General features: G+C 34.2%; 1 protein-coding gene across 4 annotated transcripts in view; it reads left to right on the top strand.

Annotated features, from left to right (window-relative positions):
- The window catches only part of LOC131036422 (serine carboxypeptidase-like 42), an 84,422-nt gene that overhangs the window by 40,124 nt on the left and 25,537 nt on the right, over positions 1-18,761 (top strand). For all 4 annotated transcript variants that reach the window (XM_057968306.2, XM_057968305.2, XM_057968308.2 and 1 more), the window contains exon 8: positions 117-250. In XM_057968306.2, the coding sequence (XP_057824289.2) occupies positions 117-250 (134 nt within the window). The remainder of the gene's footprint in view (positions 1-116; positions 251-18,761) is intronic.

The raw sequence follows: 18,761 nt of genomic DNA, 5'->3' as shown, positions 1-18,761 counted from the left end.
GTATTGTTTGAATTTTCAATGATAAAAAATATGTATACGTTTTTTGAGACATTTGAGTCTCTTGAATATATTTTAAAACTTGATCACATATTTTCCTTTCGGAATTTTATTGTCAGGTAACCCACATGAGTCTTGGAGTTGACGTTTGTGTGAATTATGAAAGATCATTTTATTTCAATTTGCCTGATGTTCAAAAAGCACTTCATGCAAATATAACAAAGTTACCATATGGCTGGCATATGTGTAGCAGGTGAGTAAATATTTTTGTTTCACACAATCAATATAGTTTGAATCTTTTGTGTCTTCTGTCTCAAATGAAGCTAAATTTGTTTATCATCATTTTGTATATTGAAAAAGAGAATAATATATACAAAGTATTTCATAGGTTATTATGCATTGAATAAGAAAATAAAATTTTAAATTGACAAATTAGTCTATCACTTATTAAATTAGGTTTTTTGATTAAGATAAATGGGTTTTACAGGGACCTAAAACCCAAATTCATCCAAAATATAAATAGAGTTAACCGGAGTCTAACCAACTACTAAACAACAAAGAAACAAGGGACGCACCCCAGAGAGTCAAACCACAAAAAACACACCGGAAACAAACAAACTAGCTAAAAATAATTTATTATATTAGGTTAATAGTTATTGTAAAATGAATATATTTGATACAAAATTTTATAAGAAAAAGAAGGAAAAGTAATAAGTCATAATGAGTATATTTGTAACTCTAAAATTGAAGTTGAAAAATAAATTGGAAGGTGAATATCGAGGCCAAGAGTTGACAACTCCATAAGAATGTAGATTTTGTGTTAGTAATCTTTTGATGAAGAGAAATAGACATTAATGAACCTCATGATGAATAAAAAAATATAGAAAACCATGGTTTTCTATACATAGTAGCGAAACATTTCATAGATCTCATAAATGACAATAAATAGCTAGGTACAAAATCCCTTCTCATTCTAGTTCATTGCAACAAACTTTAAAGCTAGATGAATAACTTTTTTCATATAAAATTAGTTTTAATAACTAATTAAATATTCATAAATTATAAATAATAAATAATGTACATTAAATTTTCATAATCTATTTCAATGATAATAAGAGTATATTTTTTTATTTTTTACTTATATTAATATTTTTATTTTAATTATATGTATGAAATTATTAAATACCATATAACTTCAAAATATTCATCTTTATTTATTTAATAATTTCTAAAGTACAACCTACTCAAGTAGATACCTACTTCAGAATGATATCCTATCTTTGGTACATATAATGCAACATCTTGATAAATATGTAGCCACATTAGGTACTCATGTACTAAATGACATCTTTAAAAATAAGAAAAGGAGAAAATGTATAAGACAAAAATCCTCCCCAAAAGAGAATGATGAGAGTAGGGTTATGTGACCCCACTCAAAATGATTGAGAAGGCTAGAATATCATGTGAGAAAAAAATACACATCATAATAGAGAGAAGAAATGAGGAAAATGTAGGCCTCCTTAATATGTAATCTCTTTCATTGATGGTGGATGCTCAAATATGAATACTTAAGATGATATAAAGTCATCAAAAACTTTTTCTCCCCTTCAAAAGGAACAAGAAAAAAATTGGGTATGTAGAATATCTCATTGAAGGAAAAAATATAAGAATGGGTGATGTCTCTAGAAGATACTCATGTGTTACAATCTTAGAAATGAGAGGTGCTGTAATCAAATCATAATTCCTATGTGTAACTAAAGAACGCGATAATCTAATACCTTATAAAGATAAATGTAGAATAATATACAATGATAAATTGATAAATACTAAGATAACAAGTTTTCATCAAAGAAGATATCAATATCCTCAAAGGTTTCTTCCAAACATGAAACAAGGGACTCACAAATAAAACTTGATAATTACTCATCCCAAGAAATTATTTTTTGAAGATAATGAATACGATTCTACTACATAGAATCATTAAAAGCCACAAAATCACTTATGAACTTGGGAAATTATGGAGTGTGAAAAAAATATTAAAATGACTTATTGACCAAAAAAATTTGAAATATATAGGAGGATTAAAATGAGTGATGTATGCTTCAAGTATTACCTTGGTATAAGTATACAACCATCGAGGAAATATTCCATAAAAAATATCCCACCACATTCTATATTTGACAATTTAAATCCCTCTAAAAGTTCCCTGAAAACAAAGCATTTGTCGCACCACTAAACCCTAAGGTGAGGGTTGTGATAGAGCCGCGCAAGGCGCCATGCGAGTCTTGACTTGCTATAATAGAGGTGGGATCATTACTTGGTATAGTAGGGCGGGAAAGGGCTCACGTTGCTATGTATTTATTTTATTCTTCCAGAGGAGATTTGTTATTAGTTAAACCAACTCCATGATATATATAAATAAACATGTATGTATATAAAATAACTCATAACTTTTCTTTCAAAGCTAAACATTGTTGATTAACATACACTTATTTTAAATCCTATCATTAACCCCTCTCTCTCTACTTATTTAGCTATTTCAGTATGAACTTAAATAGAAAGGAGTTTTGCCCCCAATGTTATGCCATAGTAATTATATGCTTACATATAAAATTATTTTTATGAAAGAGGAAATATTCTCTTCGTAATGTTTTAGGAGGTAAATGATCTTTCATATGTCGTAATATAGTAATATATCCTTTTCTTTTATTTTACATGTATATACATTGAATAAGCATCTTATTTTATTTTTGGTACATAATGCATTTACAACTAACATCTTTGTTTATCAAGAAAACGTACATAAGATTAAAAATCTACTTACCTTTAAATAGATTAATGAGTAATTATATATAGGTGATTATTCCATTATGCATCATTAAGAAAAAAGTGGGCAGAAAAAGCAGGTTCCTGCATTGGCCCCAAAATATTCCTAAAAAAAGCAAGTTGTTAGAATTGACCCCTTGGAATTGCAATTTTATGCCGACCCATTTGAGACCATTCGTAGCATCAAATAATCCTTTTTACCATTGATTTATTATTTGACTTTAATGACTCCCCCAAACTTCATGAAACTTGACTCATTTACAGAGGCTAGAGACCCGAGACAAATCTTAAGAAGCTAAGACACAACCATAAAAGAAAAAACTAGGGGGGCCCCATTTGCAATGGGGCGATGTGTGAAAATGTCACAACAATTGGCTACTTTTTATAGAAATCTCATCAAAAAAATTAGTAGTATTTGTACGCCTATGACTGAGACAATGAGGGGAGATAGGAGAGGCTTCAAGTTGACATCTAGAGCACAAAGAAGCTTTGAACTATTAAAACAAAAAGTGATAGAACAATAGGAGTTAGCTTTTCCTAATTTTAATAAAAATTTTCAAGTTGAATGTGATGCTAGTGGAAATATAATTAGAACAATATTGAATCAAGAAGGAAGACTGGTAGCATATTTTAGTGAGAAGTTAAATGATGCCAATACAATGTATTCAATCTATGATTAGGAATTCTATGCCATAGTTCAATCCTTGAAGAAGTGGAGACATTACTCGTTGCTTAAGGAATTTGTGTTGTATATCGATCATCAAGCCTTGCAACATTTAAAGACTAGTAGCATATTTCAATGAGAAGTTAAATGATGCCAAAAAAATATATTCAATCTATGATTAGGAATTCTATGCCAGAGTTCAATCCTTGAAGAAGTGGAGACATTACTTGTTGCCTAAGGAATTATGTTGTATATTGATCGTCAAGCCTTGCAACATTTGAAAAGCCAAAACAAGCTGAATAAGAGACATATGAGATGAGTTGAATTCTTGTAGAGTTACACATTTGTGTTGAATCATAGGAGTGGTAAGTCAGACAAATTTGTTGATACATTAAGCCGGAGGAGGAATTTGTTGAAAAAAATGTGAGTGGAAGTATTGGGTTTTGGGAAACTTTAGTGCTTGTATGAGGAGGATCTTGATTTTGTAGAAGCATGGAAAGCATGCAAGGAATAGATAGTCATAGATAGAAGTAAGTGGTTGGATTACTTCATTCAAGAGGACATGTTGTTTAAGGGAAACTAGTTATGCATTCTAAGGAGTTCAATGGGACAAAATTTGATCAAAGAAAAGCATAGTGAAGGATTAGCAGGGCCTTTTGGAGTTGACAAGATAGTTGGTTTGGTGAGTGAACATTATTTTTGGTTGTAAATGTATAAGGATATCTAGAATTATATTCAAAGTTGTGGACACTGACAAGTTGCAAAATGAGGTAGTCAAAATATCAAGTTATACAAAAAATTGATAATATTGAAGAGACTTTGAGAAGACATTAGCATGCATTTCATATTGGGATTACCAAGGACCTACCTTTGATAGTATTGAAGAGACTTTGCAAAGACATTAGCATGTATTTCATATTGGGATTACCAAGGACATAAAGAGGACAAGATCTAGTAATGGTTGTAGTAGATAATTTTTTTAAAATGGCACATTTTATTCCTTGTAAGAATACCACTGATACAGTACATGTTGCAAACCTATTTTTCAAGGAGATTGTCAGATTGCATGGATTATCAAATAGTATAATTTTAGATCTGGAAAGCAAGTTCATTGGATACTTTTGGAAAATATTATGGAAGAAGATGAAGATAGAGTTGAAATTTAGTTTAGCATATCATCTGCAGACTAATGGGTAGATGGAGGTAGTAAAAAGAGATTTGGGTAACTTGTTAAGGTGTTTAGTAGGAGATAAAGAAAAAAAATAGGATATAGTTCTACTGCAAGAAACATTTGCTTACAATAACTCAATAAACCAGAGTACATAGAAGATAATATTGAGATTGCTACTGGAATACATCCTAGAGTAGTTGTCAAGCTTGGAGACATCAGTAAGGAGACTAAGTGGAGTGAAGAAGCATAAGACTTTGCAAGATACATGGAGACAGTGCACACACAGATCAAGAAACATTTGGAGGACATGACCAATAAGTATAAGGAATATGTAAATGAGGAAAGTAGACATAAGGAGTTTGATGTTGGATATGAAGTTACATTATATCTTAGGAAGGAAAGATTTACAATGGGCAAATACAAGATGAAGATGAGGAAGTATGGACCTTGTAAGATTCTGAAGAAGTTTGATTTAGGAAAAACATATGAAGTGGAGTTACCAGAGACATTGGGTTATATCACATATTTTTAATGTTGTAGATATTTATGAGTATCATGGAAGACAATCAGATGACAATCACAATAAAGTTTGTTTAGAGGTTTGGTTACCACATCAACCACTAGAGTAGATTAAGAAGATTTTGGATAGTAGAATTAGGAGGAACACCAAGAACAAGCAATATCAAGATTATTTGGTGAAGTGGAAAGGTAGACCAACAAAAGATTCAACACATATTTCTCAGGCTAAGGTAGATTGCCTTGGTTTTCCTCTAGCTCCAAAAAAGTGAGAGGCTCACTTTCTTTCTAACCTCCGATGTTTGATGTAGGAGCATCTCTAGCTATCAATAAATCCTACATCAACCAAAACTATTTCCTTTCTTGCATTTCAATTTGTATCTATCTCAACACTTTCCTCGCATTATACCAAATTTTTCTTTTCATGCCTAGTGGATCCGAATTCCTGCTTTGAAAATGGTAATCTACATAATATCTAGAGAGTTTTTGAATTTCAGCAATATATTATGTCTAGAAGCTCATTCATTTGCCAAAACATTTGTATGCATAGTGCCAGTTTACTTGCTAACCCTTCCTATGGCACACAAATATGATTGGAACATCATTCAAGACATTTGGAACCTAGGGGAATCTTTTCTTGTGGTCTACATCTTGTTTTCTCCTTCCTCAATGTATTTTGAGGCCGAACTTGACACTTCATTATTCTTAGAAGTTTGAGGCCTTGAGGCCGATGCAAATATTTTTTAGAGCTTGTAAAGCATATATAATAACATCTTGTATTCATTTAAATGAAGTTGATAGATCCATAGTTAGATTCATAAAGATATAAAATCTGCATTGAGAGTTTAGTTTTGCTAGTCCATTGGACTGTGATAAGACCAATGCATCTTGTGTAAACTTGTAATCCCTTGCGGTAGGCATGTGAGCCAATTGTTATTATGGATAACAATGTATATGATGTAATTGATGTTTTGATTAAGGGAAAATAGGTTTTGAAGGGCCCTTGAAACCCTTTACATTAATCTTTTACATCAAATTATAAAATAGATATAGAAATGAAAGCACAACAAGATGGAACAACCAAGATAGAACAACCAACAAAAACAACGACTACTCCAAAAGACAGGAGGAGGCAACCCATACAAAGAATGGGCTAGTAAAACCAGCCCAAACAACCAACTACAAGGATCCTCAAGGTTTACAATTGGCCTTATGGGAACGAAGAGTCATAACGAAAGAAGGCTTGGACATCTTTGAAGCTTTCCCTTTACAGTAATCCATCCTTCTTCAACTTTAGCTACCGTGACTTTTCAATCCGAAGGGCCCAACATTGATCTTTCTAGACTGGAAAAAAGAGTGTTAGCAGAGGGAGTGACAATCATCGCGGGCACAAAATCACAACCAGCAGATGGGGCAGAAGTTGTGCCAACACACTATGAAGAAACCGGCAGGGTAGGAGACAACGAACCATTTTCAACAGAAGAGACAACAACAACATGTTTAACAACATCTTTAATCATAGGAACATCTGTAGTGGTGTCCGAAGAATTCATTGCCAATAAAGAATCCAAGCCAGCCAAAGTAGAAACCCCAGCACCCAACGACAAGTCTCTGAAGATTTCTTTACTGTGTAATGTTGGAAAGAAGCCCTCGACCACCATGAGGCAACAATATTTTTCTTCTCAAGCCCACAATTCCCAGCCACATGACTGGTTTTAAAGCATATGACACCTTAAAGGAATACCTTTGTAATCCAGAGATTGGACCCAACTGCCAAAAGAGGAATTAATGGAAATCTCCGCTCGTAGTCCCTTAGAAACATCTAGCTCAACAAGGATGCAAGAAAAAGTAATATGGTAAAGATCGAAGGAATCATTATCCACCATAATGAAGCTCCCAATAACATCACCAATCTCCTTGAAGAGAGAATCAACCCACAAGTGGAGGGGAAGGTAAGGAAGCCTAACCCAAACTAGAATTTTGTTGAACTTCTCAGAAAGGGGGTTAAAATCAGTGTGCCAAGGTTTGGCCAAAAGAGGCATTTTATCTTTCTCATAGAAAAAGATTTTGCATAGGATTTTTCTACTATCCTTAGCATTCTCAAATTTAGCAATAAAGAAACCTTTAGCCATAGGGAAAATGTGAATAGTACCTGAAATGAGAGGAACCCAGTGCTGGGAGATCCATTTGTGCAACTCCGGTAGGCTGGGCTAGATTCCCTTAAATCTATAGATGATGCTATGCTTCATAAAAATATTCACATTGTTCTCTATCTCTCATTCGGATGCCTCATTTACATCGACGGACGCGACACAGGAAACATGGATAAACCCTAAACCATCCCATCTGCAAAAAGAAGGATCCCTTGAAGCCCAAGCAGAGTTTAGGTGTGATCCACTAGCAGCCATCAAAGCCCAAGATGGGCCAACATGTATAGGGTCAGTCGTAGCTCGATCTGATTTGCTGGGGAGAGCAGTAGTAGGCAACGAGAGTTGTAGGTTCAGGTGGGAGTTGGAGGCCATCTATAATATCTTTCAATATGTAATTGATGTTGTTGATGATGAACATATTGATATTCTTTCTTACTAAGTTTTTTTTTGTGTTATTTCCACTATGTTGACTCTATGCTAGATGGTTGGATAGTGTTGTTTTGGACCCTCCATTCGTGAATTTATCACTTTTCTTTACTGGTGTAGGGCACCTAGCTCAAAGTTGTCTTTTCTTGCATTTTAGAGTTTTTGTGTGATTTAAAGTTATTTTATGTTGTAATAAGGTGGAATAAGTCCTATGATGCTTTTTGAAGCCATAGTTTGGTTGTCCACACTTTTGTTGTGCTCAGGATCCAAAATTGTCATTATCCTGAAATGCTGTCAAAATGTCAATTTTTGGTTTGTACCAGGTGGATGCCTAGAAACTTGTTAGAATGTTTGGAAATGGTTTAAATCTATTTTATGATGCCATTTGAGAGTTTTTTAAGGCCTTGAGAGCCTTGGAGTGTGTTTTTGCACTCATAGGTAAAAGTTGTCAAAATTGTCATGACAACTTTTGCATTTTTAGGCAAAAGTTGTCTATGAAGGAAATGGCATTGCAAGTTGGTTGGAACCAACTTGAAATTGTGTATAAAACCTTCTAAACATATCCAATACGAGGCTAATCAACTTTTGGTTTGCATTCAATTTTTTTGCCAAGGGTTTCCTATGCTTTTTCTCACATTTGGACTGTTTTTGCTTTGAATTTCTGATTTTTTATGATTTGTACAGTCTGGTATGGTTCTCATAGTAGAATAGGAAGTTATAAATTTGTTTTACCTTTCCAACAAGTATAATATTAAGGTCTGAAGTGCTTTGAATCAAAAGTTATCACTGTTTTTGTAATAGTTGCTCACAAACCCTTGAAATTTGGGGTTTTGATTGTAAAATGCATTTTACTTGAGCATCCATGAATGGCACAAGTTTCAATCCATTGGATGGCTTGGATAGGCTCTATAAATAGTTTTAGAGTAGGCTTTTTGTGTTTTTTCAGGCCACAAGGAGGAGAATGGGTGAGATGAACAACACACAAGCTTGTAGCTAGTGTGTGGGGGCAGCAGAGATTGCTCATTTTCAGAGCCATGGAGAACTGATACCTTAGCAACCCATAGTGTTTTGGAAATTTCTATGGGTTTACCAAAATTATCCAAGATTTTTCTGGTTGTAGATTTTGACTGGTGAAGAGTTTGGAGCACATCGTCCAAAACTGCCTAGAAGCCCTAAACCTCTTAAAAATAGCTCATTTTGAGTTACCCTAGTTGTATGACAAACCCAGATGGGAAAATTTGTGATCTTTTTCAACTTCAAAATGGGTATCTGAATATGTAAAAATATATTGGGATTGTTAGGAAATTTTGGGGGAAAAGACCAAAAAACAGTCCCAGAAGGGCTAGTCATTTAGGCCTAATAGCAGCCAGTAGAAGCAAGTTGAAAGCCTAAGGCTTGGAAGGAAGGTGCAGACCTTTATAATGAATAAAATGGCCTTTAAAATACCTGAAAAAAATAACCACAAACTTTAAACATGGTTAGAGTGAAGATCCTTGGTGGAGGTCTTTGGAGCCTAGTTGGAGTTTTGGGAAACTAGTAGGAGACCATCTCAAAATCAGAGATTTGGGTCAAAACCAACAAGAAACCTCAAGAGGCTATACCTAGGAGGAAAGATAATTGATTTTATGCCTTAGAGGTCTAAGGAGTGTACCCTAACAAGTTACCTTGGAGGAGCTTGAGTAGAAGGGTGAGTTGAGGAGTTGGGGTGAGTAAGGGTGAATTGGAGAGCTAGGCACAAGATCTCTGCATCATTTACCTTTCTCATTCAAGTCACTAGTTTTGGAGCTTTCTCCCTTTTCAAAATCAATGACACCTTTGGTATTTTGTGATTTTTGATAACTAATCATCTCATCAAGAAAGTCACTACCACCTTTGAGTTTCAAACCTTTCTCTATTTGTTCTTTTGCATCCTTCAGTTTTTTTCTCAGAGCAACAATCTCTTCCTCAAGTTTGGTACATTCAAAATTTTTAGCATAAAGCTTAGACTCTAAATAATCAGCAACTTTCTTTCTTTCTTGAATTTGAATCTTTAGGTTTATTATATATATATTTTTTCCTTTTTTAGTTTTTGATTACAATTTATGCTTCCTTCTCATTCTTTAGTTTGAAAATTTCATTCTGTGCAATTTTAAGCTCGTCTTTTCATTCCTTGTTATCTGCAACTTGATTTTTAGTTTGATAATCATCCTTTTTTCCTTATTTAATTTAGTTTTGCAATCTTCATGTTCTTTCCTTGCAATAGCTAAATCATCAAGAGCCTATCAAAGTTCCCCTTCTAGATCTACCTCACAATCCCTAGGATCAATATCCCATCCTTCAAGTTCCATTGCTTCTAAGTTGACTTATAGAAGAATCTCACTATTCAACAGAACTCCAAATCCTTTTGTGTTCAAACACAAACCTACCTCAGTTTTTAGATTGCTGCCTTAGGAAACTTTCTTTGATACCAATTGTTGAACACACCTAGATGTTGAGAGGGGGGTGAATTAAAATAACTAAAACTTAACCATTCAATAACTTTTAAACTATTAAATCATATCTATAAAAGAAAAAGAATAGAAATAGAACATACACCACATAAGAATACTAATAATTTTATGTGGAAAGCCCAAGGAGGGAAAAACCACACTGAGGATCAACTCACATTATATAAAATACTTGTAATAAATTTTTTTAGGTTCATTGTCATGGAAGCTCACGACTCCTTGAATGGACTTCTAGGCTAAGGCACACTGCCCTAGGGCAAGATACAATGGATTTGCAAACTAAAGATCACTTCTTCATGGCATGATACAATGAGATTACAATAAGAAACACAATATGAATCATTAAGAAGAAGCATCTAACAAAAGTTGATAAAGTCGTTCTCTTTGTAGCCCAAATACTTTGTCACACAATTTTTACACACTTCATAATCATATTATATATCACTAAATTATTTCACACACAACAACTTCACATCAACTCTTACATCTTCACAAATGATTTATCCTTCTATATATATCTTCTGCAACACCACCAAAAATTAATTAGGTTGCTCAATAGGACTTATCAAATGAAATGTGTGACCTAGAATAGGTTGGCTCCAAACACGTCTCATCCATAGAATTAGGTTGTTGATCAACCCAAGACATGACTTAGCTCCAAACATATCATAACACATCCTTAAATGCAATATATTAGGTCAGGTTCAATCACATATGAAGGAACACATCCCATCAACTCTAATGTCAACAATATTATCAAAATTATTGGCTATTTATCTTTAAAACATCACAGAGAAACCAAAAACATTATGTAGACCAATATGAAGATGCTGAAGACCATCTACAATGGTCTACAATGTCCTTCTGAAGAGATCAATCATTGATTTATGGCACAAGAGAAACAATTGTTGAACCCATGACAAGACTAAGAGGGGGATGAATTAGTCCTAAACAAATTAATGTAGCACATAAATAATTAAAAATCAACACACATGAACACCAAGATTTTCTATGTGGAAAACCCAAACAGTGAAAAACCACAATGAGCACCTGCCCAAAAATATATCCACTATGTGTATCAGATTGCAAAGAAAAGACTTCACTACTTTAGACTTGCAAACCAAGGCTAACTGCTCATGGCACAAGATAAAAAAAGGACTTGCAAAACCTGAAGCTAACTGCAATAGGGCAAGATACAAAAATGATATGAAAAGAAGGATCACCTGATCATGAAGTTGTCCTTGAACTCTGCATCAAGCGACCAACATCATCTCACACACAACTTAGATCTCAACTGCCAACACTGTCTCATATCTCTTCCACAATTTCAACACAACTTGCATATCATTCGAACACAACTCTTTGAACCTTATTGATATCTTCACATCACACATTCACTCTACCATACTTCCTCTATCTTTCTCATACTCTTCTCACTTGGATCAATTATACACATTCCTTATATACAAGATAGGTGATCAAAAGGTTGAACCAAGTTGGCCTAAACCAAAATATAACTTTCAGACCAAAAATATACACGTTGATCCACTCCAAGAGAAAGAGAGGACCAAAACACATATTCCAAAGATCAATTCACCAATTTGCACTCACCGGAACATAACCAACAACATATCCACACACTACACATCCATATAAGCAATTAACAATCAAAACATACTATGATACCAAAACTATATCCAACAAAGATAACCATAATAAGCAACATCAACAACACTTTCCGAACCTGAAATTTTTTGAAACAACCAATGAACACCTACAACACCAACACAACAAGATATATTTGCACCACAAACATTCCTGACCAATGCCAATCCAAAACAACAAGTTTGACATGAATGACAACCGCAACAACACATACTTCCAACAATAATTTACTAATATAGTAATCACAGTGAAAACCAGATAAACTATGTGACATCAACATAATAAATATCATGCTCAGAGCACCAACACACCTAGAACTCACATCACTGAATATAAAAGATACATAGATATACCAATCACCATAGAAGAATATGGAGCATTCTGGTGATTCAACCAAGACATGCTTCACTATCAGATTGTGATCAAAGAATAGACACTTATAAATTTTGCTACAAAAAATATTATGACTTGAATACGTGATATTAGGCCTCTAACACACTTCAATTATTAAATCCCGAATTGCACAATGAGAAGATGTAATGCAGTAAAATGTGAAGTAGTTTACCAACTCTGAAACATAGGGAGACACTCTATTTCAAAACTTAGACAATTTTCTTTAAGCAACAAGTATGAGTCTAAACTTCCAGAATCCCTCAACTAACTCCAAAACATGTAGTCACTAGCAAACATGATTGCATCAATATAGAAACCATATGTAACAAAGTGCTACCATATAGTTTCTCATCATCCAAACAAATACTTTGCTATGGATACATTTGTTGAACCTCTAGATTGTCTTCCTTTTGGATCTCAAGACTCTTAACTATAACAATAAATGTTTTTAACTTATGAATACATACTTAAAAATTTCTTTTCTAAACTATCAAATTTTAATTTTTTTGAAGAAAAAACTTCTAATTTGCTTAAATGGAAAGGTAATAATTTAAGAATGATTACTCCCATATTAGAGAGATTTTTTTTTCTAATTTTATTTTGCAATTAAATTTATATATGTACTAATATTTTTTTCAGTAATTTTTTTTTTAACATCATATCAATTTTATAGATTATTTTATAGACACAAAAAATTAACCCTTCTTCCATTCATCAATTTTCTTCATTAATTAAGTAATTTTTAATTATTCAATTGCCTTACTAAAAATCTCCTCTCCTTATAGCTTTAATTAAATAATTTTATTATTTATTTAATTGGTCATTTTCCCTTAATTAATTAATTTTCAATTAGTTGATTAACCTTTTCACATTTTTCCACCCCTTTATAATTAAACAATTTGGATTATTTAATTGTCTAATTTTTTTTTATCTATAATTGAATAAGCTATTTAAAATATTAGACTATTTACCTCTTCTCTTTTCAATCAGGTAAATAGATAAATACCTATTTACTTTTATCTTGCTAACAAAATTAAATATTTTTATTATTTGATTTCTTCTTTTTCCACTCGCATCCCCATTCTCTTTCAGTCCCTGCCATTTTTCCTTTGATTCCTTTCACCATATTCCCACTCCTCTCCTATCTTTAGCAAAATTTCTCCTACGAGATTTGAGCCATCTATTTCTTCCGGGATGACTTCAAACTCAACCATTGATCTATCTCCCTTTAAATCTATAAATTCAATCATTTCACTCTTTTATTTTTTAACTACCACCGATTTTGAGCCTACTTTTATCTAATCCATTTATTTTTGTAGATTTCTAATGGAATTGTCATACTGATATGGAAATAAACTCAAAAACTATGATCATCTTAAGGGAGTGATTACTTTCTCATGTCTATTATGCTATTTCATTCATTCACTCTTGTTTTTCATGTTCTTCATAGGATAGTTTGAATTTGGAATAGGTTTGAAGAATAGGTGGTGTTCCTTTAATTGTTTATGCATTTCAAATTTTAGGCTATACATTTTTGGCACACCTAGTGGTACTAAACCCAATGGGGGTATCCGTGTGTGCAATAATTTTAGGCATCTAAACAAAGCTTATCCTAAAGATGATTTTCCATTACCTAACATTGATATGATAGTAGGCTTCATGGCAAGAAATGAAACATTAATGGATGGTTTCTCCAGATATAACCAAATATGCATTCCACTTAAAGATCAACATAAAATAGATTTTACTTGTCTGTGGGGGACTTAATGTTGGAATGTGATGCCCTTCAGTCTTTAGAATGCCAAAGCCACTTATTAGAGAGCTATGACTAAAATATTTCATGATATGATGCATACCCTATTAGGGTTCCCACAGATACTGAGAGGGGGGGGGTGAATCAGTATCTGACCGGTAATGAAATTTTCTTAAAACTGAATATGTAGAATATAAAGTAATAGTATACCGGTATGCAAGAATTAATATAAATAACAGAATCAAAAACATCCACATGAAAAGAACACCATAACACAAGATGTTTAACGAGGAAACCCGGTGTGGGAAAAACCTCGGTGGGATTTGTGACCCACAATATTCACTTACTGGCCAATAAGAGAATATTACTTACAATAGGGGCCTGCACATGCAGGAAGGCCAATTGCCTAGAGCTCACTGCTCAATAAGAAGTCACACTGACTTACAATGAGGATTTACACAAATCCAATATTCTGTACTGCTTTACAGTAGCATCTTCAATGCCAGATTCAGTACCAGTTTTTTCTCTATTCTTTACATATACCCTTGTCCTATAATTCGCACATTAGGTCTGCCTTATAATTATTTTTACTTCCTATCCATATCCTACAAATGCCTACAATGATCTCTTTCATATACAAGAGTCATTTTACAATTTGCCAAGTTGGCTTACAATGATAAACAAAATATTACATATCAAAAATCCTGTCGGCCTCTGTGTCGGTATACATATTTCCTTCTGTGCCGGTGTACATCTTCTGTGCCGGTGCTGATGTAGATTGATTTTGTTGATGCCGGTGCACTGTTTTGTTTGAGTAGTGCTTTGCCGGTATAATGTCTTGCCAGTGCCATAGGATTGCAAGGTTGCCTGAGTAATGCTTTGCTGGTATAATGTCTTGCCGGTGTCATAGGATTGCAAGGTTGCTTGAGTAATGCTTTGCCGGTATAATTTCTTGCCGGTGTCATAGGATTGCAAGGTTACCATCAATGACAAAACCTTCAATCACACACAATGTCTCATTGGAGTGTCCATATGCCAACAATCTCCCCCTTTGGCATTGATGGCAACACTCATGAGAAATTTCAAAAAGATATCCAAAAATGTGTAGACAAAAAATGTTACCAAAAATGTGAGAGCTCCCCCTGAGCATGTGATCCCTGTGTTTTGAATTTTCTCATCTACTACTCCCCCTTTGGCATCAATGACAAAGGTTAGTAGATTTTGTAGTTGTACCAATTCATAACCTCAACCTTGTAGTTGGGTGGTTATTATCTGAAGAATATCTCCCAAAATTAAGTTTATGCCATCCATAAACTTCTTGCTCTCCTTTATTGCTATCTCAGTTCTGTATACTGTACCGGTGAGATGCTGCAAGTGCTCTGTCGGTGTTTTGCTACCTTGTGTTAGTGCCTCTGAGATTTCCTTCCGCAGAGATGCTAAATAGTCCAATCTTGGACTTAGTTTAGATCTCAAGAATTTTTCCTTGTTTATAATTTTTCCTTTCTCTCTTTCTAATTTGAGCAATTCTTCCTCAAAATTTGTTATCTTTTCCTCAAAAACTGATAATGTATCAGGTGAGTTAACAAAATTATCAGCAAGTTTATTGATCTCTTCCTGTACCTTGCTCATCTTTTTGTCTACATCCATGGTCAAAAAGTTTATCTTACAAGTGTCTTTGTACAGAGTTTTGTACTCTTTCAATAAATTGCACAGTTCCGATAGAAGTGTGTCAAATTCCCTGTTACACTTCTTTATTCCTTCCTCAAAGAATTTCTGTTTCTCTTTTTGTACACTTTCCTTTACAGTTTCTACCTTTGTTTGCTCAAAATTTCCAGAAATATATTTACAAAGTGTATCCAACTGGCCTAAAGAATCTTTATTGGCTATATTACAATTGGGTGCTATTGATTTCAAAATTGGAATTGAATCATCTATCGCTTTATAGGCTTGTGAGCTATAATCAATTATTTTCTTGATAGATTCGAGCAATACCTCTGTTACATTTGATGGTGACCCAATAAACTGAGTACCGGTGGAAGTGACCATGTTGGTATTGACCTCTGGTAGGTCTGTTTGTGTCTCCATCTCTTTAAGCACAGTTTTTCTTGCATCATTTCTTACCAGTGGCATCTGTTCTGGAGCCTTTAACTCTGTTGGTTGCTCTGTTTGTGTTCCAGATTCCATCTTTTTCTCTGAATCTGCTACCGGTTGCTCTTTGTTTCTTGTTGCCGGTTGCTCTTTGTTATTAGATTTATCTGTGGTATCCTTATCTACCACTATGTTGATTTTTTGAGTATCAACATTCACAGTATATAGGACTTCAGGATTAGGATTATTATCCTCTGTGTCCATGCTCTGAGCTGCTGGTTGGTCTTCTACAGTTGTTGTTGTTGTTTTTACCGGTGAAGTATTTAAAGGAGGTGGGGGTAAGTTGTCTCTAATTTTGATACTTGGTGGTCCACGAACTTTACCTTTCCCTTTGTCCTTTTGATATACCAGAATGGGCTTGGGATTCCTATATTCTTCTTGTTTTTCTTTCTCAACCAAGAATGTATCCCAACCATCTTTTGTTTCCTCTGAAACTTCAGTAACTCTACTTGCCATTAGTGATATTTGCTGGTGTGTAGTGGAAAAAACTATTCGGTTGGCCTGAGCTATCAAATCATCAATTTCCTTAGGTGAGTTGACCGGGTATACTGCAAGTAATTTCTCTATTTTTATTTTCTTATCCAACTCAATTATTCCTTGCCTTCTGGCCTCAAGTCTTTTATATAGTTCATCAGGAATTTCATTTAGGACTTGCATCAAAAACTTTTTATACATGTCCATGTGTAATATAACACTTTCCTCGACTTGTCCTTTCTCATCATCTGATAGGGTGTCATAGATTTTCCCTATGTTTTTCAATTTACCTTCCTCTGTGATCTCATTTAGTAGTATGTCAAGAGGGGCATAGTCAGTGTTTGTCTTCTTCTTCTTTTTGGGGGTCAACTTTTTCTTAGGTGTGTCTTTCTTGATCGAAGACCTCACAACTTGTTGCTTCTGTCTTGTCCTTCTAGGTGAAGGAGTGGACACCGGTGAGGGGTTTCTTTTCCTAACAACTCTTTTGAAAGTTGCTGGCATATCTCCTTCTGAGGAAGTATCTACAGGTGATAGATGAGTTTTAGGTTGTTGGGCTGCCAACTCATCTTCTGTTATGCCAATTTTCTTTAGTACATCTTCCTTTATGGCTTTTGCTTGTCTGGTTCCTTTCCTCACAAATGCCTCAACTTTCTTTACTCTCTTTTTAGATTGAATTTGGCTTTCGATGGTCTCAGCACTACCAAATACTTCTTCCTTTGGTTCATTGGGGGCTTCCAGAAGTGCTTTGGCATAAGTTTCCACTATGTGGTCATCTGTTTCATACCCCATCTCTGTAACCCAGATTGTTCTTGGGATGACTGCTTCCATCTAGATGTCATCCTTTTTGATCACAAAGCATATATCATCCTTGTATTTGTTGACAATTTCTTGTGATAGTCTAATTCTTTTATTCATTCTAACCTTTAGTGCTTGAAAATACTCATTGATATTCTTATCTCTGTTTTCACCCATGTTGTTGAATAAGTTAGACAATTGTTTTCCTACCTGTATGTCGAATCCAAAATCCTTATAGCCTATACCGGGAGCCTGTTTGGTTATATGTAACATTAGGCATACAAGCAAATTTCCAAATCTAAAGGTACCTTTCTTATCCTTCTTGATTTTTGCTAAATTGTCAATTAATTCATCTTTTAACCATTCACAGATATCAATTTTCACATTGTCCTTAACCATGTCATAAGCACTCTTAATGCATAAACTGGAAACAGAGTTAAGCCTATTAGCATGAGTTGCTTTGTAACCTAGAATCATGCTAACAAATCTAACATTTGTATTGGTCACATCATTAACCCTCAATGATCTTTTGTCGGATGTTGCACCAGTTAGGTTTGTTACCAAGTCATTGGAGACCTTCTTGTTTTTGTCGGGTCTGGTACCGGTGGAAGGTAACCCTATTACTGCTTTCATAGCTACCTTTGTAATTTTATGAACTGAGTCAAGCCAAAAGAATGAGCCATGTACCTTGCTAAGAACTATCCTAACCACTTCCTTGGGAAATTTAGGAATGCAGAGGATTTCAGTGAATCCTAGGGTTTCAACAATTTTATGTTTAGGTTTCACATTTCCAGCATTGTCACATATAACAGATTTATACATGTTTTTTATTTCTTCATCACCTAATTCCTCTTTGTTGCAATGAATATACATTCTAGGGTCTTCTGCATAAACAACACCCTTTGGAATTTGAGAAAAAGCACCTATATTGTCATCTTTCTTAGCTACCTCGGGAACTAGCTGAAACACGGGCCTAGGTCATTTTATAACTTCGACTACTGTAGGGTTTGCTATGAATTCAGGTGCAGAGGAGGATGCCATGATGATAAATACCTTTTTCTGCCTTTGGATGGATTGATTGCTGAAGTGCTTTGCCTCTTTGCTTGGAATGCCTTAGCTCGGAAATCTTCGCGCTCTCTGAAAGTTTGAATTCACGGTGAAATGAAATGGAGCCAAAAACCTTATTTTATAAAGTCTGTTCTGCTACCTACCACATTAATTACTTGTTGGCAATGTATTAGCTTAACTTTATTTGCTGGTAATGAAGGATTTTCAACTTCTTTTCTCTAACCGAGGG

Source organism: Cryptomeria japonica, chromosome 6, assembly GCF_030272615.1.
Source record: "Cryptomeria japonica chromosome 6, Sugi_1.0, whole genome shotgun sequence".
Classification (NCBI taxonomy): Eukaryota; Viridiplantae; Streptophyta; class Pinopsida; order Cupressales; family Cupressaceae; genus Cryptomeria; species Cryptomeria japonica.
This window is presented reverse-complemented; position numbering and strand designations above follow the sequence as displayed.